This window comes from Lampris incognitus, chromosome 2, assembly GCF_029633865.1.
Source record: "Lampris incognitus isolate fLamInc1 chromosome 2, fLamInc1.hap2, whole genome shotgun sequence".
In the NCBI taxonomy this organism is placed as follows: domain Eukaryota; kingdom Metazoa; phylum Chordata; class Actinopteri; order Lampriformes; family Lampridae; genus Lampris; species Lampris incognitus.
Window position 1 is genome coordinate 7762705 of NC_079212.1, and position 27661 is coordinate 7790365.

General features: G+C 47.4%; 1 protein-coding gene across 1 annotated transcript in view; it reads left to right on the forward strand.

Moving 5' to 3' along the window:
• LOC130108174 (ELKS/Rab6-interacting/CAST family member 1-like) overlaps window positions 1–27661 on the forward strand; it is a 280684-nt gene that overhangs the window by 198697 nt on the left and 54326 nt on the right. Inside the window, exon 16 of the mRNA XM_056275029.1 lies at window positions 6135–6295. Within this exon, the coding sequence (XP_056131004.1) occupies window positions 6135–6295 (161 nt within the window). The remainder of the gene's footprint in view (window positions 1–6134; window positions 6296–27661) is intronic.

Consider the following 27661-nt stretch of genomic DNA (forward strand, 5'->3'; position numbering starts at 1 on the left):
GGGGTCTCCTCCCAGTTGGCTGTGCCCGGTAAACCTCCAAAGGAAGGCGCCCAGGAGGCCTCCTAATCAGATACCCGAACCACCTCAACTGGCTTCTTTCAATGCGAAGGAGCAGCGGCTCTACTCCGAGCTCCCTCCGGAGGTCTGAGCTCCTCACCCTATCTCTAAGGCTGAGTGGTGAATTCTGGATCGATGTAATGCGACGTGAGGCTTATATACGGCTCCATGACCATAAATCCGTTGTGGTGGCAAGATACCCTGCTGTAGAGACATCTTTTCCAACTTCAGCATGACATTTACTATACAGGGCAGGCAGTGCAACTCTGCTGAAATGGTTGCGTGATGGCAACACGTAGCGCTTATCCAAAGTGTTCACTAGTTTATTGAACTCCGGGTTGCTAACGGTACTGATAGGGCACATGTCTTTAGCTAGCATGAATGTTACAGCGTCTGTTATCTCTTGATGTCTCGGGGACCTGGTGGGACATGCGGTGGCATTATAGAGAGTGTCGTTAATAGCAGAGTGTGTTGCGGTGGCACTGGCTGAAGTCGACAGGCTTTTACTTTTTTTATGTCATTTGCTCCTTTATAGCTTCGTCATAGACCACTTTGTGAGTGGACTTGAGGTGATTAAACAAATTGGTCGTGTTGCTTTGGGGTGCAGACACGACCGTGTGACAAATCTTGCTCACTGTTTTAGTCTGTTCCAAGTCCGACTCCTCGAACCCAAAATGCTTCCAGACGACTGAATTGGTTTTACCTTTCTTCTCCACCAGAGGCCGCCTTTCTGCCATCTTCTAAACGTTGTTTCACTCGACTGAAAAACGCATGCCGCCCCTCCGACCTCTTGGCACGAACGGAAAAAGTGAAACTGTTTGAGCTTTAGGGGCGGGGCACACAGCTAGCTGGAAAAGACGGGTGCGTTGCATTTACAGCACAACCTAACACTGGCCTACACGCCGCGGCATGCGACATAATAGTAATCGTTTTACTTCGATTATCTTGTTTTTATGATCGTGAGAAGCCAAAATCGTAATTGAAATTGAAATTCGGTTAATCATCCAGCCCTACACACTATTCCCTCCAGTTCCCCCTCGCCCCCGAACAGGAGCCCCGACTGACCAGAGGAGGCACTAGTGCAGCAAACAGGACACATACCCACATCACCCACAGACACGGCCAATTGTGTTTGTAGGGGCGCCTGATCAAGCCGGTGGTAACATGGGGATTTGAATCGGCGATCTCTTGTTGGTACACAACGGAATAGACCGCCATGCTACCCGGATGCCCTTTCCATTACCTTATTATGGGCTGTCGCTGTTCAACATTGCCCCTTCATCACAGTCCCATGCAGATATAATGGTACCAACTTCCTGTATACTGTATGTAATCATCTCGATCTGTGCAGGGGTGAAGGACTAACATGCACTTACTGATGTATTACACTACACAAGCATCAAGTGTACAGAACTAACATGCACTTACTGATGTATTACACTACACAAGCATCAAGTGTATAGAACTAACATGCACTTACTGATGTATTACACTACACTAGCAACAAGTGTATAGAACTAACATGCACTTACTGATGTATTACACTACACTAGCAACAAGTGTATAGAACTAACATGCACTTACTGATGTATTACACTACACAAGCATCAAGTGTACAGAACTAACATGCACTTACTGATGTATTACACTACACAAGCATCAAGTGTATAGAACTAACATGCACTTACTGATGTATTACACTACACTAGCAACAAGTGTATAGAACTAACATGCACTTACTGATGTATTACACTACACAAGCATCAAGTGTATAGAACTAACATGCACTTACTGATACAGTGCATCCGGAAAGTATTCACACCCCTTCACTTTCCCCACATTTTGTTATGTTACAGCCTTATCCCAAAATTGATTAAATTCCTTTTTTTTCTCATCAATCTACACACAATACCCCATAATGACAAAGTGAAAAAGGTTTTGTAGAAGTTTTTGCAAATTTATTAAAAATAAAAAACTGAAGTATTGCATGTACATAAGTACTCATACCCTTTGCTATGACACTCAAAATTGAGCTCAGGTTCATCCTGTTTCCACTGATCATCCTTGAGATGTTTCTACATCCTGATTGGAGTCCACCTGTAGTAAATTCAATTGATTGGACATGATTTGGAAAGGCACAAACCTGTCTATATAAAGTCCCACTGTTGACAGTGCATGTCAGAGCAGAAACCAAGCCATGGAGTCAAAGGAATTGTCTGTGGACCTCCAAGACAGGATTGTATCGAGGCACAGATCTGGGGAAGGGTACAAAAAAATGTCTACAGCTTTGAAGGTCCCGAAGAGCACAGTGGTCTCCATCATTCGTAAATGGAAGAAGTTTGGATCCACAAGGACTCTTCCTAGAGCTGGCCGCCCAGCCAAACTGAGCAATCGGGGGAGAAGGGCCTTGGTCAGGAAGGTGACCAAGAACCCGATGGTCACTCTGACAGAGCTCCAGCGTTCCTCTGTGGAGATGGGAGAACCTTCCAGAAGGACAACCGTCTCTGCAGCACTCCACCAATCAGGCCTTTACGGTAGAGTGGCCAGACGGAAGCCTCTGCTCAGTAAAAGACACATGACAGCCCGCTTGGAGTTTGCCAGAAAGCACCTAAAGGACTCTCAGACCATGAGAAACAAGATTCTCTGGTCTGACGAAACCAAGATTGAACTCTTTGGCCTGAATGCCAAATATCACATCTGGAGGAAACCAGGCACCTCTCATCACCTTGCTAATACCATCCCTACAGTGAAGCATGGTGGTGGCAGCATCATGCTGTGGGGATGTTTTTTAGCGGCAGGAACTGGGAGACTAGTCAGGACCGAGGGAAAGATGAATGGAGCAAAGTACAGAGAGATCCTTGATGAAAACCTGCTCCAGAGTGCTCAGGACCTCAGACTGGGGCGAAGGTTTACCTTTCAGCACGACAACAACCCTAAGCACACAGCCAAGACAACGAAGGAGTGGCTTCGGGACAAGTGTGTGAATGTCCTTGAGTGGCCCAGCCAGAGCCCAGACTTGAACCCCATTGAACATCTCTGGAAAGACCTGAAAATAACTGTGCAGCGACGCACCCCATCTAACCTTACAGAGCTCGAGAGGATCTGCAGAGAAGAATGGGAGAAATACCCCAAATATAGGTGTGCCAAGCTTGTAGCTTCATACCCAAGAAGACTTGAGGCTGTAATCGCTGCCAAGGGTGCATCAACCAAATACTGAGTAAAGGGTGTGAATACTTATGTACATGTAATATTTCAGTTTTTTATTTTTAACAAATTTGCAAAAGTTTCTGCAAAAGCTTTTTCACTTTGTCATTATGGGGTATTGTATGTAGATTGATGAGAGAGAAAAAAGGGATTTAATGCATTTTGGAATAAGGCTGTAACATAACAAAATGTGGGCAAAGTGAAGGGGTGTGAATACTTTCCAGATGCACTGTATATTACACTACACAAGCATCAAGTGTATAGAACTAACATGCACTTACTGATGTATTACACTACACTAGCATCAAGTGTATAGAACTAACATGCACTGGGTCCGCGGTGGTGTAGCGGTCTAAGCATCGGCTTTGTGTTGATGCAGTTGCCCACTGGGGACCGGGGTTCGCGCCTCTGTCTCGTCAGAACCGACTATGGCCGGACTCGATGAAGCAGCAGTAATTGGCAACGCTGTCTGCGGAAGGGGCCGGAGTCGGCTTGTGTTCATCACATGAATGCGTCTCTGTGTGTGTCGGAAAAAGCAGTGGTTTGGCCTGGATTCGCCTTGTCACAAAAGTGGCGAGGCGTCTCCTTCGAGACTGCCGGCCGGAAAGATGCAGCTGGCGAACGCATGTAGTACGAGGGTGGGTGTTTGAACTAAAATAGGGATTGATTGGCCACTAAATTGGGAGAAAAAGGGAAAAAACAGAAATACAATTTATAAGAAAAAGAACTAACATGCACTTACTGATGTATTACACTACACAAGCATCAACCATATAGAACTGACATGCACTTGCTGATGTATTACACTACACAAGCATCAAGTGTATAGAACAAGGTAACACTTTCAAAGTATGAATACCGTGTTAGCTGTTAGGAAGGAAACCTGTAAATACACAATATTAGCCAACAATAAAGAAGTTATGTGTAGGTGATAGCATCATAAGACAGCTTCACCTACAGACCTTGTCTGTAGCACACGTGGAGCTGATAGCTCAACACATACCTGTACAGAGCAGCCTGTTTTACCTCAAAGCAAGACACAAGATTGAGACTTGTCACTCACAGTCTCTCGCACCACTTTAACCCTCCCCACCTGTCTGTCTTCCTCTGTCCCGTTCCCCTGCATGTTTTCCCTCGCTCCGTGTGCCGTATTCTTGAGGAGCGAGCGCGTTGTCTGACATCTGGGAAACACACCTAGTGAAGTGGCGGAGGTGGAGGCTGTCCCGAAAATGTGCGAACGATTTGGCCCCTTCATAAAAGAGGCCCGTTCCCTTCCTCCCCCATGGAGAACTTTTCCCCTGATATTCTCTCTTTCTCTTTTCATCCCTGTCATCCCTCCTTCCCTCCCCGTGTTCATTGGCATCCGGCGCTGCAGAGTAACCTGGTTTGATCACTTTGTGAGGGGAATCTGCAGATCGTCAGGACGAAACGGGGATAGATGTAAAACGCTCATCACGCGGCTGTCAGGACGTCCTGCATCCCGACGTGGAGTACTTGCAGGACAATTTAGACACTTCCCGTCTTTGGATAATCACGCCCTGAGGTCACATCCTGTCTGTCAGACACTCGGGTTGGACACAGAGAGAAGGAGCGAGAGAGATGAGCTGAATGGTTGAACAGTCCCCTCACCTGCACTGGAGTAACACCACATTTGAAAAAACTGAGAAAAGTTTAGAGGAGGGCGTCCAGGTAGTGTAGCGGTCTATTCCGTTACCTACCAACACAGGGGATCACTGGTTCAAATCCTCATCTCTGGCTTGATCGGGTATCCCTACAGACACACTTCGCCGTGTCTGTGGGTGGGAAGCCGGATGTGGGTATGTGTCCTGGTCGCTGCACTAGCGCCTCCTCTGGTTGGTTGGGGCGCCTGTTCGGGGGGGGGGGGACTGGCGGGAATAGCTTGATCCTTCCACGCGCTACATCCCCATGGTGAAACTCCTCACTGTCAGGTGAAAAGAAGCGGCTCGTGACTCCACATGTATGGGAGGAGGCATGTGGTAGTCTGCAGCCCTCCCCGGATCGGCAGAGGGGGTCGAGCAGTGACCGGGATGGCTTGGAAGAGTGGGGTAATTGGCCAGGTACAATTGGGGAGAAAAAGGGGGGGGGGGGTCAAAAAGAAGAAAGAAAAGAGGGAAAATGGTGAGAGTGTGTGTCCTTGTTTTTCAGTGCGGGTGGCAGGGGCTGTGCCGCTCATGTGATCTTTGACCCTGGTTCAGTTCTAGTTCTCCTCTCTTATCAGCTTACTTGTATGGGGCTGTTTTGTCACGTCTACAAAAAAATTACAAAATAAAAAAAAAACAAAGAATTTTCAGCACAGTAATGCCGCAGCAGGGCATGCTGTATGCACACATACACACAAACATGGACACATACACACAAACATGCACACATACAAACATGCACACAAACATACACAAAAACATGGACACATACACACAAACATGCACACATAGTACATAAACACAAACATGCACACATACACACAAACATGAACACAAAAACACATACAGATCTTCCCAGAAAGTTAGCAGTGGACAGAAGCCTGTGCCATATTATGGTGTGTGTGTGTGTATACGCACAATTAGTAACTCATGACCCGATTTGCACCTATGTATGAAATATGTAATATTCTAACACTGAATAATTTGAGATTTCTTTTGTCTTAGGATGCACTTACATGCATTGTGTGGTTGTGCAGCTACGAACATGTGTGCTTGTTGCAGCTACATATTTGTTTGCGACATATTATTATAGTAACGTATTATTTGCAGCATATTTGTTGCAGCTAGAAAAGTGCTATATAAATGCAGTCCATCCATCCGTCCATATGTGTGGTTTGAATTGTGTGTGTGTGTGTCTCTCCTCACTTGCAGCTGGAGGAGTTAATGGGGGCCTTGGAAAAGACGCGTCAGGAGCTCGATGCCACCAAAGTGCGTCTGACTTCCACCCAGCAGTCACTCCATGAGAGGGACGGACACCTCAACAGCCTGCGCCAAGAGAGACGCAAACAGCTGGAGGAGATCCTGGAGATGAAGTCAGTCTTACACCACACCCATCCATCTGTCTGTGCTGTCTGTCCATCATCCATCCATCCATCCATCCATCACCCATCCATCTGTCTATGCTATCTATCCATCCATTATCCATCATCCATACATCCATCCATCCATCACCCATCCGTCTATGCTATCTATCCATACATCCATCCATCATCCCATCACCCATCCATCTGTCTATGCTATCTATCCATACATCCATCCATCATCCATACATCCATCCATCACCCATTCGTCTATGCTATCTATCCATTCATCCGTACATCACCCATCCATCTGTATGTACTGTCTATCCATACATCCATCCATCTACCCATCATCTATCCATCTATCCATCACCCGTCCATCTGTCTGTGCTGTCTATCCATACATCCACCCATCACCCATCCATCTGTCTGTGCTGTCTATCCATACATCCATCCATCTACCCATCATCTATCCATCTATCCATTACCCATCCATCTGTCTGTGCTCTCTATCCATCATCCATCCATTTATCGTCATCCATCCGTCATCCACCCATCCATCTGTCTATCCATACATCCATCCACTGATTCACCTGTCCATCCAACAGTCCTTTAGTCCTGTCAGCTGTCTGTCTATCTGTCTTTCTGTAAGTCTATCTCTCTGTCTGTCTGCCTGCCTGTCTGTCTGTCTGTGTGTGTTCTTCTTTGCATCTATGTTAGCAGTCTTTATTTCTCTCTCTGTCTCTTCATCCTTTGTGTGACTGGGAGAAGCATGGCCGTCAGCACAGGCCACGCTGAATAACACACATTATTGTGTCTCTTGTGTAGTTGTACTGCCGTGTGTTGTCCCTGCTCAGTGAGCCTTCATCACTTCACAACCACTACAGTGAACACATTACTGTGCTCGCACAGCAGTCGCCACACAAATCTACACTAAAGGCTGTAATGCAAGTTAATCGCTCCAGTGTGTCATAGGGTGTTCGCTTGTGTGTGTGTGTTTTTGCGTGTGTGCGTACGTGCGTGCATGCTGTGTGTGTGTGTGTCATCTCTGCTGATTTGTCTCCAGTGTTTTTTTGTCCCTATGTCTTTGTACCTGTGTTTTTGCGGTTGTGTGTGTGTGTGTGTGTGTGCGCGCGCGGGTCTGTGTTTGCGTGCGTGTCTGTGCGTGTGAAAAGGGTGATTGTGTGTGGGTCATTGATGATGAGGATTAAAGCAAAGTTGAATCAGGCCCGGCATGTTTTACATTTGAAACAATAAATCCCACAAGGACCTTGACACACAAGAGCTGCACAACTTTACAGAAACTCTCATGTAATCACTCACAGTCTGGAGACACACACACACGCACACACACACGCTCTCTCTCTCACAGTCTGGAGACACACACACACACGCTCTCTCTCTCACAGTCTGGAGACACACACACACACACAAACACGCTCTCTCTCTCACAGTCTGGAGACACACACTCACACACACACACACACACACACACACACACACACACACACACACACACACACACACACACAAACAAACCACGGCTTTATGATTCTAACGGCCAAATTCCCCCTGGATGCCACGGGGGAACTGAAGAGGAGAGATATGGTAGATGTGAAGAGAGAGAGAGACATGGTAGATGTGGAGAGAGAGATATGGTAGATGTGAAGAGAGAGAGAGATATGTTAGATGTGAAGAGAGAGAGACACGTTAGATGTGAAGAGAGAGAGACATAGTAGATGTGATGAGAGAGAGAGACATGGTAGATGTGAAGAGAGAGAGGATGTGGTAGAGGTGAAGAGAGAGACATGGTAGATGTGAAGAGAGATACGTGGTAGATGTGAAGAGAGAGAGACATGGTAGATGTGAAGAGAGAGAGGACGTGGTAGATGTGAAGAGAGAGAGACATGGTAGATGTGAAGAGAGAGAGGGAGACGTAGATGTGAAGAGAGAGAGACATGGTAGATGTGAAGAGAGAGAGGACGTGGTAGATGTGAAGAGAGAGAGACATGGTAGATGTGAAGAGAGAGAGGGAGACGTAGATGTGAAGAGAGAGAGACATGGTAGATGTGAAGAGAGAGAGACATGGTAGATGTGAAGAGAGAGAGAGAGAGACGTAGAAATTAAGAGAGCGAGAGAGACAGTAGATGTGAAGAGAGAGACACAGAGAGAGAGACAGGGTGGACTGGAGAGAGAGACAGGGTAGACTGGGGGGCTGCACAAAGGGAAGTATGTCAGCTCTCAGAAGTCATGAGAGAGTTTGACTGGCCTCCAGCTTTTCTCCGTCTCTCCACTGTAATGTGGCATTTGTCAAGAAGACCAGCTGAAGCAAACCATGTGAAGCGTGTTTCCCCTGTGAACCAGTGTGTGTGTGTGTGTGTGTGTGTGTGTGTGTGTGTGTGAGTGAGAGAGAGACAGAGTCATAAAGAGGGAGAGCAGACTTTTGGCTTTTCAACACTGTTAATGAAAGAGACAAGAGGGGAAAAATCATTTTCAATATCCTCTCACTGTACGCTGGGTTTACATGCTCGTGTCTGTGTGTGTGTGTGTGTGTGTGTGTGTGTGCATTTTCATATTTTCAGATACAGGGCTGGATGTTTGATGGATAAGGAGCGGTGCAGGGCTGCTCTGTCACCCCACACTGGATTGAGTTTCCACCAGACTGTACATTATTCACACACTTTAACATGAACACACACACACACACGCGCACATACGTGCATCAACACACAGATGGCCTCCCGAGAAGCTAGTCATTATTGAGTCAAGGGTCACGGGATGTAGGTCTGCAGCAGAGAAATTATGTGTTTGGACAGTTTGAATAGGCAGCCATTGAGACGTTTCCACACACGGCGTCGGATAAAGCTACATGCCACAACACCTCGCCGGCTTCACTGAACCCGATCCTCGTGTAAGTGCGGAGAGCGCCGCTGATATCATCTCTGTTTACATTTCAGAGATGGAGGGTGAGGATAGCGGTGGGCTGAGGGAAGGATGGATGGAGGCAGATCAGTCCCGCGGACGAAACCTTCGCGTGCAGCCTAATCGCTGTTCCCCAAAACATGTTGACTGGCAGCGTTCTGTCATGTGAATATGATGCATGTCAGCTAGTCTCACCGGACCAGGACGCCACGTCATGATGAGAGTTCATGTATATAGGGGTGTCCGGGTAGAGCGGCGGTCTATTCCGTTGGCTACCAACATGGGGATCGCCGGATCGAATCCCCCATGTTACCTCCACCTTGCTTGGGTGTCCCTACAGACACAATTGGCCGTGTCTGCAGGTGGGAAGCCGGATGTGGGTATGTGTCCTGGTCACTGCATGCACTAGCGCCTCCTCTGGTCAGTCAGGGCACCTCTTCGGGGGGGTGTAGGGAACTTGGGGGGGGAATAGCGTGATCCTCCCGCGTGCTACATGCTTCTGGTGAAACTCCTCACTGTCAGGTGAAAAGCGACTGGTGACTCCACATGTATGGGAGGAGGCTTGTGGTAGTCTGCAGCCCTCCCCGGATCAGCAGAGTGGGTGGAGCAGCGACTGGGACGGCTCAGAAGAGTGGGGTAATTGGCCGGTACAACTGGGGGGGTGACTATATAGTTACACACGTCAGGCCTCATGAGACAACATGCCAGCATATCAGATCGCTTTTGTCACATGCATACGATACACAAGTTGATGAATGAGCATGTTGTTCAGGACACCTGCTCACATCATCCACTTTAATACTGTTATCGAAGAGATGTTTCAGGTGTTACTCTTAGCTTATAAATGTTTAGGTATGACCTGGCTATGATGTATACTCGATTCTGATTGGTCAATTAAAACATTCTGAATGCTTTAATTGACCGATCAGAATCGAGTATTCATCACACTATTCAGAAAGAACAGCAGACGGTTTTGCAGACTGCTGTCAAGCTGAGGCCTCATCACCGTACCCCCAAAGTAATGCGTTTCATGTAGCCTTTGTAGGCTAATGCTAGCAAGCTGAATATACAGAAAGAAGTCCAATCAAAATCATTTCAAACGGTTGTTTTCTTTCAGTTATAGATTTTGGTTGGAAGGGCAAAGCCATGTTCTATCGAAAAATTGTGAAGTAGGGATAAGATTAGAAATGGTTATATTTAAGTATTAGGTTAGAGATGGTTCAGTTTAGGTGTGGGTTTGGTGGCATTAAGATCAGGTTAAGGGTCTGAGAAGCCAATCATTAAGCGTATTGAGCCACACTGCAATATATCTATCAGCCCTCTGCACATACACACTCTGCAGAAAGCCTGCACCACCCTGAATATAGCTCTTATTCTGCAAATAACTTCTTATTCTGCAAATAACTTCTTATTCTACAAATAACTTCTTATTCTGCAAATAACTTCTTATTCTACAAATAACTTCTTATTTAACACTAGAATGACCAAGATGGTAATTTTGACCGTTTTGGATTTTCAAAGTTTAATAACTTAACGGGGTGAAAAACGAACATACAGACCTGCCGCTCCCTGAATGCTCACATCATTTCCTTCGTGAAGTTCGTTGCTCTGTCCTAGAAACACACTTGCGTCCTCTAGTGCAGAGAAGTAGTCTAAACTTGATTTTTGATTACGTCCAACATGTTTGGGTACAGATGCCGTTACAGACGAAACCATGACTACCATCGAGGCGTTGCAGTGTTTACAGGCGTTGGACAGCGACCATTTTTAATTGTTTGAAGAATCGTATTAGAGTTGTTAAAATTTTAATTTTGGTGTCAGTTTCATAACAGACATACTAACATATGTACTGCATCAATATCTCAACGGGGTATTTATCTGGACAGAATATAGAGTTTAAAAACCGTGGGTGGTCCCCACGGTCATTTTAGGTAGGAGTGAAGTCCCGGTTGTTCCAGCATTAACATTATCATTTAACATTTTATGAATAGAGGAGAGTCGGGGCGGCGTGGCTCAGGAGGTAGAGCGGGTCATCTGGTCATCTGAAGCTTCCTGGTTTCGGCTGGGGATTCTGCGCTAGGTCCTCATTCATCCATATGTTGGCAATCAACGTGTATTTGGACCTGTGAAGGCAGTGTGTGAATGTGTCGTATGTTAGACTGGATTGGATTGAGGACGACCTCTAGAGACGGAGAGACAGAGAGAGACAGAGAGAGACAGAGAGAGACAGAGAGACGAGAGATTTTTTTTATTTTTAAAGAGTAAATTTTATTTTAAAGAAATACAATCATATTCAAACCACAAGCAAATGAATAAATATTTGAGAAGAAAAGTAAATCACATCAGTTCTCCAGAAAAAAACAAGTTGGTTGTGTTTTACTGAGCACAACATGTCCCCATGAGCCCAGACAACACTGAGCTGCTGGGTATCTCTCATTCCTCTATAATAACTGAAGTTGATCATCATCCTGGCCTTTACCATCCTAATAAACAGCAGCTTTACATCCGTGTCTACGAGAGAGACGGAGAGAGAGAAAGAGACAGAGACAGGGAGAGAGAAGAGATAAGATGTAGACAAGAAGTGCAGAAAGAACAAACGGAATAGAGGGATGGATGAAAGCATGAACAGTAGGAGGAAGTGATGAATTGAGGGGGAGATGGATGGCTGAAGGGAGGCATGTATTGGAGAAGGAAGGGAGGAGGAGGTGATGGATGAAGGAAGAGGAGGAGGCAGGGAAAAGGAAGGTTGGGAGCAGAGTCTGAGAAGCACAGAGGAGCATCATGTGGGGGAGAGAGCGAGAGAAGGGGAGAGACATTAGATCAGTGATACTCAAGCTGTGATACCAACAGTTGTACGCAGAGCGCCCCTTGCTGGTTATCCAGGTGACTCTAGAAGTCTGTTGTAAGCACCGAGAAACCAGCAACGCTAATTCAAAACCACGGAGACACTTTACCATTCTGACTTGGTGATTAAGTCAACCATTGTCATCATGCAGTAGAATAATCCCATTATCATCGTGCAACTGACAGCAACAGACGAGGGGTCTCTCGCCCAAGACGGGACAGTGTCCAACGGATGTTGTGTTTACACAATTTACAGAATACAGCATTTGAAAGAGGATAACAGAATTATAATGGAATTATAAAATAGATGAAGAATTTGTTGAGGAGGATGCCAAGCAGTGTCCAGATGCCACCGGAACCACCCAGGACCCGAGCCAAGTGACCACCATCACCATGGAGACAAAAAGGGGGGGGGGTAAAAAAAATCCATAGCATAGACGTGGCCAAAGCCTCTCCCTGCAGTGTTCGTTCTCATCTAGTCCTGGTTCTCTCCTGGGTCTAGGGTTTTGGTGCTGGGTTCGAACGAACCAACCTTGGGGTGTCGTCCCGGGTCATCCTCTGTGTGGAGTTTGCATGTTCTCCCCGTGTCTGCGTGGGTTTCCTCCGGGTGCTCCAGGTTCCTCCCACAATCCAAAGACATGTAGGTCAGGTGAATTGGCCGTACTAAATTGTCCCTAGATGTTTGTGTGTGTGTGTGTGTGTGTGTGTGTGTGTGTGTGTGTGTGTGTGTGTGTGTGTGTGTGTGTGTGTGTGTGTGTGTGTGTGTGTGTGTGTGTGTTGGCGCTGTGATGGTCTGGCGGCCTGTCCAGGGTATCTCCCCGCCTGCCTCCCAGTGACTGTTGGGATAGGCTCCAGCGTCCCCAGGACCTTGAGAGCAGAACAGGGGGTTTGGATAGTGGATGGATCGTAGTATGGTTGTTCATCATAGTTTCATAGTTTAGTGTTGGGGGTGTGATCGCATTTGTCAGAAATCCGTTCATGTGTCCTTTTTATTTCTGTCATGATGAGAGATTGTGGGGCGTCGGGAGGTGCTTGCGTGTGCGTGTCTGTGATCATGTTAGTCAGTGAGACTTTTATGGTGGCTTGTAGGTGGTAATTGGATGCTTGGTCAGAAGTGGAACTTGGCCCAAAAAGGTATGCGAGCAACTGCTCTCGAGCAGTGGAGAGAGGGAGAGAGAGAGAGAGAGGGAGAGAGAGAGAGAGAGGGAGGGGGAGAGAGAGAGAAGGAAGGAAGGAGGGAGGGAGACTGGTGGAAGACTGTTAAGCCGGGAACACTTGAGATAATTTGAAGGCCTCTCATAACTCTGATTTAGCCATGATGACTAGTTTTCCAGATGGCGGAGAGTCTGCACCAGTCTGTGCAGAATAGTGTGGGTCATCATGGACGGTCGACGTGTTATCTCGTACTGCGCGGAGGTTAAAGACTCAAATCGCTCGCTGCCCGTATCGCCCTTCGCTCTGTCGCTGGTGCCTTCGTGAATAATATCAAACGTGTGTGATTTTTTACGAACTGAATCAGGACAAGTCTGGGCGTCTCTATTGAGGCAGTGGTAACCGGTGTGCTTATCTGTGACTCGTCAACCGGCGTCAGTCGCTGAACGTGTGATGCTGAGCTGTTTCTCCGGTCACGACTTTAAAAGTCCTGCAGTGGGTTCCCAGCTTTAGAGCACAAACAGAGGCGTAGAGCGGCCATGCTGAGCCAACTGAATCCACTTCTGTTTGGCAACATGACCGACTTTTCACTTCACCATCACAGCACCGGCCGTCGCTCTCTCTCTCTCTCTCTCTCTCTCTCTCTCTCTCTCTCTCTCTGTCTCTCTCTCTCTCTCTCTCTTTTTACTACTTTATTAATCCCCACGGAGCAGTTCTTCCTCTGCATGTACGTAACCCATCCTAGCTGTGTATCTAGGAGCAGCGAGCAGCTGCTGTGCAGCACTCGGGGACCAACTCCGGTTGGTCTTGCCATGCCTTGCTCAGGGGCACAGACAGGAGTACTAACCCTAACATGCATGTCTCTCTGATGGTGGGGGAAACAGGAGCACCCGGAGAAAACCCACCGCAGACACGGGGAGAACATGCAAACTCTGCACAGAAAGGACCTGGGAGGAACCCCCCAAGGTTGGACAACCCCGGGGTTCAAACCCAGGACCTTCTTGCTGTGAGGCGACAGCACTAACCGCTGCGCCACCGTGCCGCCATCTGTCTCTCTCTATTGCTCATTGCTCTCTCTCACTCACTCAGTCACCCATTCACACACGAACCTGTACACACAGGGCATGCCATATTAATATATAAAGCCTTCAACTTTAGCATGATTGTTAAATGTGTGAAACACATCTTGCCCTCTGCAGAGGCGGATGATCCCTGCAGGAGGAGGGAAAACGAATCACATTAGCCCCCAACACACTGTTTCACCCACAAATTGTGTTCGTGTGTCTGTTTGTATTGGCTGGTTACAGTAACCAATGGCATAATGAAGCTTTAGAGCAGTAGCGGAGTTATGACTTCCAAATCCCCGACGTAGACGTCCTGTCTGCCCGGCGCCGTTGCCACGGTTACCCCGGCTAAACATGCAGAGAGTCCAGCTGTACCAGCAAGGTCATGTCCTTGCTCAAAGAGCTCTCCGAGGGGCACACACACACACACACACTTTGCCTGCATGGACATCACGCACAACTCTAATGCCATATGCATGAACGTGCGTATCCATTAATAAATGCACGGACACACATTAACGTGAACACACGGCGTGTTGCAGTTAGGTTGTGGTACACAGGTGGTGATGAGATATGAGGTCAGCACGCCAAATGAAAGGGATTCTCTGTGTTTTGCTGTCGGCGATGTGTTGACCACACATCACTTTCCTCCATCACCTCTCACCTCCTAGCAAGCTTGCATGTTTGAGTGTATGTAGACATAAGTGTGTGTGTGTGTGTGTCCCTCTCGTGGGGAACCCCAGGCCATTTATCATGTCTGTCTGTGTTCCTGTGCCCTCTGACATGCGTGTTTACCTTCAACATATGTGTTGGCTGTCGGAGCGGTTCGAGTGTGTTGTTATATCGGGGTGCGGGCATGCTCCCCGCCCCCCTCCTCCTCCTCCATCTCCCCATCTCTACGACTCCTTCAATGGAGGGCTTCATCACACGGCGGCCCCCAGCTGCCAGGCTCTCATCTTGCACAGTAAGCTAATGACGGACTTTTTGGGCGATGTAGTGGGCAAGCGTAGGCTTCGATGAAGGATATGACACTGTATTTTCGGTGTCAAACACATTAGCATGAGTATTGATGATGTCATTTTATTTGGCAAGAGAGCCGTTGCTGGCTGATGAGGACAAGTTCAAACCTCAGAGCTGCCAAGTACGACCGTAGTCATTGACCAAACTGGAACATGGAGGGTAAAGCTTGAGAAGGTGAGCAGCTGTTCATGTCTTTTCACCCATATTGTTTTCCTTGGACGTTATTCCCTGGGGGCGGCACGGTCGCCTCACAGCAGGAAGGTTCTGGGTTTGACCCCCGAGTCGGTCCAACCTTGAGGGTCGTCCCGGGTCGTCCTCTGTGTGGAGTTTGCATGTTCGCCCCGTGTCTTTGTGGGTTTCCTCCGGGTGCTCCGATTTCCTCCCACGGTCCAAAGACATGTAGGTCAGGTGACTTGGCCATACTAAATCGTCCGTAGGTGAATGTGTATGTCAGCCCTGTGATGGACTGGCGGCTTGTCCAGGGTGTCTCTCCGCCCGCCACCCAGTGACCGCTGGGATAGGCTCCAGCAGCCCCGCGACCCTGAGAGCAGGATAAGCGATTCGGGTAATGGATGGATGGATTATTCCCTGGTTTTAAAACCTGCAACCTACCCTCGTAGTCAAGACCACCGAAGTACAGATCAAGTCTTTAGGGGGGCGAGTCCGAGTCAAGTCCGAGACCGAAGCTTATCGAGTCTAAGTCGAGACCAGTAGGGCCAAAACTTGTGTGAAGACTGACAGCAGAACAGTGCAAGTCCGATTAAACAGTTGACTGTAACTGTAGTAGTAATGATAATAATAGTGGATTACAGTAGTCTACCAATGTGGTAAAAGACACAACTTCACTACACTGTAGGTTTATTTGGGCTTATCTATTTTATCCTTTGCCAAGGAAGCAGTGTTTCAGATTACAGTTTTCCAAAGTTTCAGAAACGTACATTAATGTTATTGATCTCAGGGGAAGTTCGGGTTTTACTTCAAAAATGTAAAAAAAAAATCTTGAGTCAAGTCCAAGTCATTATGCTGTGAAGTCTGAGATGAGACCCGAGACCTTCAAACAGTGAGTCCAGACTTGTGTCTAGTCCAACACAATCCTCCTGCAGGGCTGCTGTCACAGTCTCACTCAGAGATCTGAGTCTTCCGTCTCCTTACTGTTATCAGCATCGTTGAATTCTGGACAGAAAAGACGAGGGAACGCCTTGATCCATTTAAAGCTCCGATGAAGTGAAAAATACATTTTCATTCTCGTTCTTTCTTTTTTCTGTGCTATTTAACATTATATTCTGAAATTTCACAAAAAAAACAATTTTATTTTTATGTTGATATAAATTATTTTGGCAGCAAAGTGGTTAGCGCAGTCGCCTCACAGCAAGAAGGTCCTGGGTTCAAGCCCCGGGGTAGTCCATTCTTAGGGGTCGTCCCGGGTCATCCTCTGTGTGGAGTTTGCATGTTCTCCACGTGTCTGCGTGGGTTTCCTCTGGGGGCTCCGGTTTCCTCCCACAGTCCAAAGACATGTAGGTCAGTACTAAATTGCCCCTAGGTATGAATGTGTGTGTGGGCCCTGTGATGGACTGGCGGCCTGTCCAGGGTGTCTCTCCGCCTGCCACCCAATGACTGCTGGGATAGGCTCCAGCATCCCTGAGAGCAGGATAAGCGGTTCGATTAATAGATGGAATGGACGGATAAATTATTTTTTTCACTTCCAGACATGCATCATGTTTTCTTTAGTTAAATCGTCCTACACCTGTGGGTCTACGCTAACATACATGTCCAGCCAGTGAATGAATGAATGGCAGTGAGGCCGGGAGAAAACAGGTAATCTTCTACCACCAAACTGAAACTAGCCAATAGCATATCTATGTCCATGTTCTCCTTGGATGTGATTCTTGGATGTGATTCTTGGATCTGATTGGCTGTCTGTAAAATCAATCACCCTCCCCTCACTAAATCCCACCCGGCCGTCCGTTTCATTCAGACATACGTCAGATTGTGGACGTTTGTGGTGCTCTAAATGTCGTTTCATGTGTAAGCCATGTATACTGTGCCCTCTCGTCTGTAAAACCATCAGGGATTGGGAATATGTATTTGTCATTTCTTTCCATGCACCCGCGCACATGAAATGAAACTAAACTAAACGCCGTCTCCTCCAGCCCACAGCAGTGCAACACAAAGACACAAACACACATCCAAACTACAAGAACACATATCCAAACTATAAAAACTACAAAACACATATATCCACCAAAAATAAAAAAAAATTACCGTCCAAGAGAGTGAACACCAGGATGACTGTCAGAACTGCCAGTCTGCATGGGCTAGCAGTTAGCTTAGCCTGCCCCGCTTCTGCGTCCTGCTAGATCGCCCCCGGTGTTTCCTCCTCAGGTGCAGCTCCAGGCAGGGCTGTGGTCCCTGGGCCCAACGGACACAGCAGACCAAGCTCTCCCAGCCAATCCAATGCCAGCTCTCCCAGCCAGACGCCCCTGACACACCTCCCCACACTCCACACGACGACACCAAAAACACAGTCAACGCTAGGTGAGGCCGCTGCCAGACCGCCCTCGGTGTTATCGGAACTGCCAGTCCACATAGGCTAGGAGTTAGCTTAGCCTGACCAGCTTCCACGTCCTGTCAGACTGCCCTCGGTGTTTCCTCTTCGAGCACAGCTCCAGGCAGGGCCGTGGTCCCTGGGCCCACAGGACAGCAGACTAAGCTGTCTCAGCCGATCCAGCGCCAGCTCTCCCAGCCTTCAAATGAAGACACAAACCCAGGCACAGACATGGACAAAGACACCACATGGATAGCACAGGGTGAGGCTGCCGCAAATGTGAATTCATGTCGCCATCCTCCCACACCGGAAGTCCCTCAGAAATAAAGTTTATTTCCAAATATTGCTGTTACCTCATAATCCGATTGGAGACAGAAAAAAAATGGGTTGTCACTTTGACATGTATTTTAGTTTTCATGTTAGCATCTAGCCTACATCTGAGCATAGACAGCAAACCCAGACTAAAGTAGATCAATACAAAGAATGGACCTTCAACGTGTGCCCTATTTTTAACCCCGAGTTAAGTTTCATAGCACAATGAGGCAGACGTGCACACAACCTTCTGTCATTTGGTTCCTGTTCCTGTGCTGTCACGCTGCAGAGGATTTGTGAGCCTCAGAGCGGCTTGGGAAAATGGTGTCGTCTCGTAAAGATGATACGTGAGTGAATGGTATAAGCCGGAGCTGTCTCGTAAAGATGATGCAGAACTGACAGATATGTCGAGGCTCAGAGAGACATCCGAGTTGTGTGTGTTTTTCTCTTGCAAATCTGCGCATACATCATCAACCTGCATTGCTCATTGTAGCTCTGCATGTGTGGGTCTTTGTGTGTCTGTGCATGTGTCATGTTGTACCACTGGGTCTGTCTAAGTGATGGACAGAGACAAAAGAGTCTTTCCAGAAACAAAAAGAACTTGTTGTCCTCATCGGACGACTGACACGGTGAAGAAAGGAGAATGGTGTCGCCCCGAAACCAAAGGAATGCAGTAACTTGGGTCGCCAACGGTCCCGTAAAATACGAAATTGTCCCATAGCTGGAAAGTAAAAACCACATCCCATATTGAACTTGTTTGGGATGTATTTTATCCTGCGACTTTGAGAATCAGTTGCTAAGCCTTTAAATTTACAGGCCATTCATTACTCAGAAACAACCAAGTAATATACAAGTAGAACTTAATATATAAGAGCAAAATAGGGACTTGTCGATCTCTCCAGTTTGCATCCTTGGCATTATAATGTGAATATATCAGGTGAATATTGAATGTCCAGCTATCCTTGCCGTGGTTCTTTTACTCAGCGGTTACCAATCGTTACAGTACAGCAGTCTCGTCTGTATTACTTGTATTAATAACTTGATAATTACTGCGTATTGAACAGTCTGGCAAAGCTCTCAATTTACCAGTCAGTCTTCGTTCCAACCCTCACCTATGGTCACGAGCATGGGCGACATTTGGGTCCCAAAATTGGGGGGGGGGGCAAAGATTTTTTTTTAATCATAATTGTATCAATGTAAAAGTACAACTAGTGTGCAATAAACAAAACATGCGGTTTCAATGTCAAATTTGTATTTTTAAATAAGTGACAAAACTTTAACACATTTACTTTTTTTTTAACCTTGCTATGTTCTATACTGATTTGGGAAGCAACGCTGCCAGTTTTTAATGAATTTATGTAAGCGGACAGCTTCGTAGGTGCAGAAATGCGTGCATTGCATTTTTGATGGTCGCCGAATTTTTCCAACGCCGCCTTCCAATTTTCAAATCCTCAATTTGGAAACGTTTCTTCTTTGTTGTGGCCAGCAACGCTACATGCACGGCACGAGTAACAGAATGGCCGATCAGCGGCGGGCCCCCAGGGCTGTACTCAAACCACAGTAGGTAGGTAACATACCATTCCTTTCCAAATCTCCTCCCTCCTGTTGCTGCTGGGAATAACAGAATAGGTTGGTAGGGGCCGTTCTCCACGAAATTCAAACAGTTTCCTACACCAAGAATAGGATCTGGAGCTGCAGGTTGTACCACCACGGCATGGCCTGCTTCTCGCTGCTGAACCTGCATCTCTGCATGGCCACTTCTCGCAGGGGTCCCTCTGAAATGTTGCCTGTCTCTGTGAGAGACACATCATCATCCTGACGCCATTCTTCATTTTCATTCTCTTCAGGCTGATTGATTTTTGTTTTCTTTGTTTCATTTGCCCCCCCTTGCCCCCCCCCCATAATGTCGCCCATGGTCATGAGCTTTGGGTAGTAACCGAAAGGGTGAGATCGCGGGTACAAGTGGCTGAAATGAGTTTCCGTCGTAGGGTGTCTGGGCTCAGCCTTAGAGATAGGGTGAGGAGCTCGGACATCTGGAGGGAGCTCGGAGTAGAGCCGCTGCTCCTTCACGTCGAAAGGAGCCAGTTGAGGTGGTTCGGGCATCTGATTAGGATGCGTCCTGGGTGCCTTCCTTTGGAGGTTTTCCGGGCATGTCCAACTGGGGGAGACCCGGGGTAGAGCCAGAACTCACTGGAGGGACTGCATGTCCAATCTGGCCAGGGAAGACTTCGGGATCCCCCAGGAGGAGCTGGAGGGCGTTGCTGGGGGGAGGGATGTCTGGATTGCCCTACTTGGCTTGCTGCCACTACAACCCGACCCCGGAGAAGCGGCTGATGATGAATGAATGAATGAATGGTCTGTAATTGAACTTGTAACCAATTCAGTACAGGTGTATGGGAGAGAATAGACACAGAAATCTGTTTCATTATGGACATTGTGTGAGATGGAGGGAAATGCTCCTTTGTTACTCCTCTGCCTGACTGTGATGCAGTCTCTCTCTCTCTCTCTCTCTCGCTAGCTCTCTCTGTCCATGAGAGCATTGCTACACTTGTATGGCATATTTCTGTGGTGACACATTCTGATTGGAAAGATGCTGTTACTACAGTGACTGATAATGCTAGTGATAGTAATACATTACCACCATGTCTTTTTTTTGGGGCGGGGGGTTTTCCCCCCTTTTCTCCCCATTTGTACTTCACCCCACTCTCTGAGCCGTCCCGGTCACTGCTCCACCCCCTCTGCCGCTCCGGGGAGGGCTGCAGACTACCACATGCCTCCTCCCATACATGTGGAGTCTCCAGACGTTTCTTTTCACCTGACAGTGAGGAGTTTCACCAGGGGGACGTAGTGCGTGAGAGGATCACGCAATATCCCCCAGTCCCCCACCCTCCCCCGAACAGGTGCCCTGATCGACCAGAGGAGGCACTAGTGCAGCGACCAGGACACATATCCATGTCCGGCTTCCCACCCGCAGACACGGCCAGTTGCAGCGTAGCAGGTATGCTCCTGTTGGCCCACAGCAGATATATGAGAATGTAGATATATATAAACAACAAATAACCCTCTACAACAGAGCCACAAACTCCTTTACTCCAGAATCATGTGGTGTTAATTCTACAGAATCAATCTCCTGTGTTTGATCTCATTCTCTCTGTGGCGGTACTAAACCTTCTCTAAAAGGTTGCTTGTGTTCACCGTTGTGTAATTTTGCCCATCTGCCCTTCTTTTTGTCTTTCCCTCCCTCTTACTATCTCCTTGTTTTCCTCTGTGGGTGGAGAAAGGCCTGGAATTTATCACACGTACCTAATAATTACTATCACAGGAAATGGTCCTGAGGAAGTAGGTGCACTAGCCCTGCTAATTAGCCTCATTCACAAACACGTGTATGCACGTGCACGCAAACCCACACTCGCAAGCACCGACACGCACACAGACACACACACACACAAACACTCGCTCACCACCACACGCAGAGTTCATCGGGGTCATGTGGCCGGCATAGACGCACCGGGCAGGGCCAGTCTAGTTGGCCCGAGGAAGCCACAGCCTCCGACTTTACCATGTTGTATAAATCTCAAGTCTAATTGATTAGCAGGCTTGTGTGTGTGTGTGTGTGTGTGTGTGTGTGTGTGTGTGTGTGTGTGTGTGTGTGTGTGTGTGTGTGTGTGTGTGTGTGTGTGTTGGTTGGGTAATTGAATAGGTGGGCCCTGGGGTCATAAACAGGCGGCTCAAGACCCGGGAGCCAAAGCTGACCATCAGTGTTCTTAACAGCCGGCCTGTCCTCAGGGTCGCCACTGAAGTGGACATGGGGCGGCGAGGAGGGAGGGGAGCGAGCGGGACCCAGCATTTCAGAGAAATAGAAGATAGACGGATTGCTGGCAGACAGGCAACAGACATATGCTGGGGGTGGTGACTGACACAACTGAAGGGAATCTAAGATAATATAAAGATGGCTGCCGACACTGGAGACAAAACGGGTTGTGGTGGGTTTGTGTGTTTGTCTTGGATGTCCTACAAAAGAGAGATACGTGCCATATGGAGTTCAAAGTCCATCTGTTGTGCTTGTCTAAATAAAAGCAGAGGGAGGAAGAGTGAAAATAATGAGTTGGGCTTAAATGTGGGTTCTCACTATGCTGACAGTCTTTAATCCATGTGTGTAAAACAGGTTGCTGTGCAAACACTATGTATAACTCTGTGTCTGTGTGTATGTACACGTGTGTGTGTGTGTGTACCTATGACAAGAAGCATGGGGTTGGAGTGTGGTCATTAGATAACAGGATTGAGGGCGTCCGGGTAGCGTGGCGGTCTATTCCATTGTCTGCCAACACGGGGATCGCCGGTTTGAATCCTGTGTTATCTCCGGCTTAGTCGGGGCGTCCCTACAGACACAATTGGCCATGTCTGCGGGTGGGAAGCTGGATGTGGGTATGTGTCCTGGTCGCTGCACTAGCGCCTCCTCTGGTCGGTCGGGGCGCCTGTTCGGGGGGGAGGGACTGGGGGGAATAGTGTGATCCTCCCACGTGCTACGTCCCCCTGGTGAAACTCCTCACTGTCGGGTGAAAAGAATCAGCTGGCGACTCCACGTGTATGGGAGGAGGCATGTAGTAGTCTGCAGCCCTCCCCGGATCAGCAGACGGGGTGGAGCAGTGACCGGGACGGCTCAGAAGAGTGGCGTAATTGGCTGGGTACAATTGAGGAGAAGCGGGAGGAATGACACGGGAAGGAGTCAGCTAGATATTTCTCCGTTGTTGGCTGAGATGGACGGCAAGGCGGTGCAACACGTGTCTTTCAGTTTAATTAAAGAAATTAATGAAGTATTATGTTACTCTACAGTTTTGTTATTTGTTAATCAGTCAGTCAAGTTGCTTGTGTAGCGCTTTTCTAGCTGCAGCAGCCTCTCAGAGCGCTTAATAAAACCCTTTTCCAGAAGGTTTGGTGTGTTTTATGTTTGTAATCCTGAGGGATTTGGTTGAACGAGGTCCTGTCTGTGCACTTTTTGTGACATAACAGCTTGTGACAGTTTTTCTTATCATGGATGAATTATAGATCTACATACATTATGGATATACATAAATTATAGATCTACATAAATGCTCTTTATGACAGGCTGCGAATCCGAGACGATGCCCAAGAAAGCGCTGCGAAATAAAAGCGCAGAAATAGCATACTAGCTCCAACAAGTTTTAAGATTTGAGATTTATATTTATCCGTTAATCCATTATCCAAGACACTGATCCCAATCAGGATCACGGGATGCTGGATTCTGTCCCAGCAGTCACTGAGCAGCAGGCAATTTATATTTATAAATGATATAAATATATTTGTAAGTTTTATTTAGGCAGGATTTGTATTTATAAGATATTTATTTATAATTTCTCTACTGTCATTTTTCAGTACTCACAGACGTTGAAAGGAAATTTGTCCTCTGCGTATGTATCCCTTCCTATACACTAGGAGCAGTGGGCGGGGCCACCTCCAGTTCCAGATTCCGTTAGCTATTTTGCTAAGTCTGTGGGCGGCACGGTGGCACATTGGTTAGCGCGGTCGGCTCGCAGCAAGAAGGTTCTGGGTTCGAGCCTTGGGGGTCGTCCCGGGTCGTCCTCTGTGTGGAGTTTGCATGTTCCCCCCGTGTCTGTGTGGGTTTCTTCTGGGGGCTCCGGTTTCCTCCCTCAGTCCAAAGTAGGTCAGGCGATCGGCCGTACGAAATTGTCCCTGGGAATGAATGTGTGTGTGTGTCGGTCGGTCCTGTGTGATGGCCTGGCGGCCTGTCCAGGGTGTCTCCCTGCCTGCCGCCCAGTGACTGCTTGGATAGGCTTCATCATCCTCGCGACCCTGAGAGCAGGATAAGCGGTTTGGATGATGGATGGATGGATGGATGGATGGATGGATGGATGGATGGGTTATCCTAAGTCTATAAAGTTTTACAACCTGAACCCAGTGAGTCAAACAGAGATACAAAACGTGCTTATTTCTGTTATAACCACACTGTTAAAGAGACAGCCGGGACAGTAGGCTTTACGGTGTAACACTGACATTTTGCTGACAATGAACCAACTGTAATAAATAGAACAAGGCAGCACAACTATAATAACAGCAGCTCACATTTCAATAAACGAACAGTTTATATAAAAATAAATGAATGGCCTTATATAGAATAAAGTGAACTGTAATAAATAGAACAAGGCAGCACAACTATAATAACAGCAGCTCACATTTCAATAAACGAACAGTTTATATAAAAATAAATGAATGGCCTTATATAGAATAAAGTGAACTGTAATAAATAGAACAAGGTAGGTGGCGCAATTAGCAGTTATAATAACAGCAGCACAGCATACTTTTAATAAACCAACGGTTTCTTTCCAAACATTCAAATAAAAATAAATAAATAAAACAGCACCTTGCTTGTAAATAGGAATGGCGAAGGCGTCCGCCGCTTCTCCATGCTGTTGTGCAACGTTGACTCCCGTACGGCTCACCTCTATTACTCTGGTTTGCAATACGAAGGCACGGAGTTCCCAGTCCTGAGTTGTAAAGTGACAGGTGACGGCCATGGACGCAAGAGTTGAAATTTGGTCTCGCACGTTGCTGTACTTCAGAGACAGGGCGTGTGAAATACTGGAGCGTAGTCTGGCTCCGTTTTCATTAATTTCCTGAAGCCTTCGCCTTCGAATACGTCAACGGGGTCTCATATCCATAGCGTTGAACTCCACTATGGCATCTATTACGTCTTCTCCCATTCTTTTCTCCGTTATTGGTTTTTGGGAGTGCAGGGTCTGCTGTGTAGTTTTGGGTGTGGTTGAGGATGTTGATGGCTGCAGTGCCTGGGGATGCACCTACGGACAAGTTATTAGGCTTTTTTATTCCAATAACGGCCTTAGCCCCAGATGTTCCCACATCACTCCTGATGTTTTATTTCAACTGTTGGGTTCAGTTGCGGGTTTTTAATCACGTGTAACGGTACTGTTTAAGTGGCGGATAAAAGCAGCTTCATAATGGCGACTGGAAAATGGACACGAGCTAAGCTAAGTTTGCTAGCTAAAGTAGAGTAGGTTTTTTACACCGTATAAGAATAGCCTACTACTTACAGGATTCAGGTGATTTATCATGCTTGTTGTGCCACCGTGGTAGGCCAGTTTCACATTGCATATTTGGCACGCTGCCTTGTCATCGCTCGGTTTAAAGTGTCTCCACATGGTGGAGGTCTTCTGCATTTTGTTTTCCCTTTAACGGCAAAGCCGAACTGAAGCTTGACGTCGCTGCTGTGAGTGAGAAGGATGTCAGGCGCCGCAGCTGAGACAGTATATAGTTCCACATTATATGAGTGCAATTAAAAAGTATAAATACAGTACAAGAATGGGCTGAAAAATTTATTTTGCAGATCGCTTTTATTGATAGCCTACATTTAGCACACAAAAAAAACAAAAACGACTATCTTGAGTCCTGAAATTGAAACTGAATACCCTACCTGACCTACAGAGCAGAGGTGGATCAACTGGCGGCGAGGTGCAAAAACAGCAACCTCTCCCTAACTATAGAAAAAACTAAGGAGGTTATTACTGACTTTAGAAAGACCACCGTACCCCTCTGACCATCAATGGAATGGATGTGGAGAGAGTCAGCAGTGTTAAGTTCCTGGGACTTCACATCACAGAGGACCTCTCCTGGTCGTCACATGTCACTGCGCTCGGCAAGAAGGCCCGGCAGCTTCTTCACTTCCTGCGGGGTCTGAAGAAGGCAAGTCCCCCCCACCCGTCCTCATCACAGTCTACAGAGGCACATAGACAGCATTCTGACCAGCTGTATCACTGTCTGGCATGGGAACTGCAAGGCTTCCGACCGCAAATCCCTACAGCGGATAGTGAAGACAGCTGGAAAGATCATAGGAACTGCTCTCCTATCCATCCAGGCCATCTATGACGCACGGTGCACCCAAAAGGCTCTCAGCATCGTGAAGGACCCCACCCACCCTTCCCACATCCACTTCACCCTCCTACCCTCTGGCAGGAGGTACCGGTGCATCCGTGCTGCCTCCACCAGACTATGCAACAGTTCCGTTCCTCAGGCTGTGAGGTTCCTCAACAGCCTCAACACTTAGACCTTCCACGAAATGACGCGACCTTCTGACTCACTGTCCGTGTCAGGTGTGCTTGTGATGTTCAGGTCTGTGAAGTCAGCTTTTGTTTTTAACGCAGTTCTTGTTTTTGATATTTATTGTGTGCTATTTGTTTTTATGTGGCACTGTGGTCCATGTGAAACGTAATTTCGTTCCCCTGAATGTATGAGACATGCAGATGAGGCAATAACAATAAGTCTACCCAACGAACGAATATCCAAATACTGGGCTAGTCAGGTCCAGCCGTAGTACGCACACACGTACACAGGCACATTTATCGTAAATGAATGGATGAGATCAGCACGTGGATGACAAGTGATGAGAGAGTAAAAGCAGTTGAGAAAGCACGTTAGATTCTGCGATTCCGAGAGAGAGAGAGTGCAAGATAGAGAGCACTAGTGGACTGGGGGGGGGGGCAATTACCCTCCCCCGGTGCCCCCATGTTTGAAAAAACGCAGCAGAAGTGCCCTCTTGGATGCCCCTATGGTAGATAAACGCTGATAAAGTGCCCTCTATGGTGGCCCAGTGTGCAAGACAACGTGGTATAGCGCCCTCAAGGATGCCCTTCCAGTGGAGAAAACATGATCCGTCGCATTAATGGGTGCCCCGCCAATGGATCTTAAATGCATCACAACTTTCTGCGCGCTGGTGCCCCACCGAATGCAGTTGGTGCCCTTTTTATTTTTTTCCATCCCTGCCCCTCAAAACAGCCCGAGTCCACCAGGGAGAGATGGAGAGAAAACCCTTCAGAAACATCCTTCTCAAGTCAGAAATTCTAGAAATGAACCCTGAAAGTTTGTTGTTAGACAGAGAGAGCGACAGAAAGGGAGAGAGAGAGACGTGTTATCGTGAGTGAGCTGTCTGCTGTTGGACGTGTTGTACAGTAAACCAGCCATTAAACCAGCGGCTTAGTAAAGTGCCCACACGGCTCACCATTGTGAGCCCCGGGGTACCCACACTGCTGAGTCAATGGGAGTTTACTGGCACCATCTGCACAAACACACCTGCCCTCGGGAGGTAACACACACCTGAGCTGCGAATATGAGGCCGGTCACACCCGTTCTCTAAGTCCTGACCAAGTATTTACTAAGTCAGATTCTACTCCCCCCAGTTATTACAAAGAACTTGTTCCTGATTTCTTACACATACCAACATGGAGTCGGAGTTGTTGGACTTAGCTAACGGAGAACATCAATAGCATCGACAGACCTAGCTTAAACTACAGCGAAGAACTCAATGGCTGGCTTAACCTGCTTGGAAATATGATTTGAAATCGCAGAAAATATTCCCTGTGAGCGTGTTCTCTGCAGTATGCTGGATCAGCTCATTTATTTCTTTATTTATTATTTCTCCCCCCCCCCTTTTTCTTCCCAATTGTACTTTGCCAATTACCCTATTTTCCA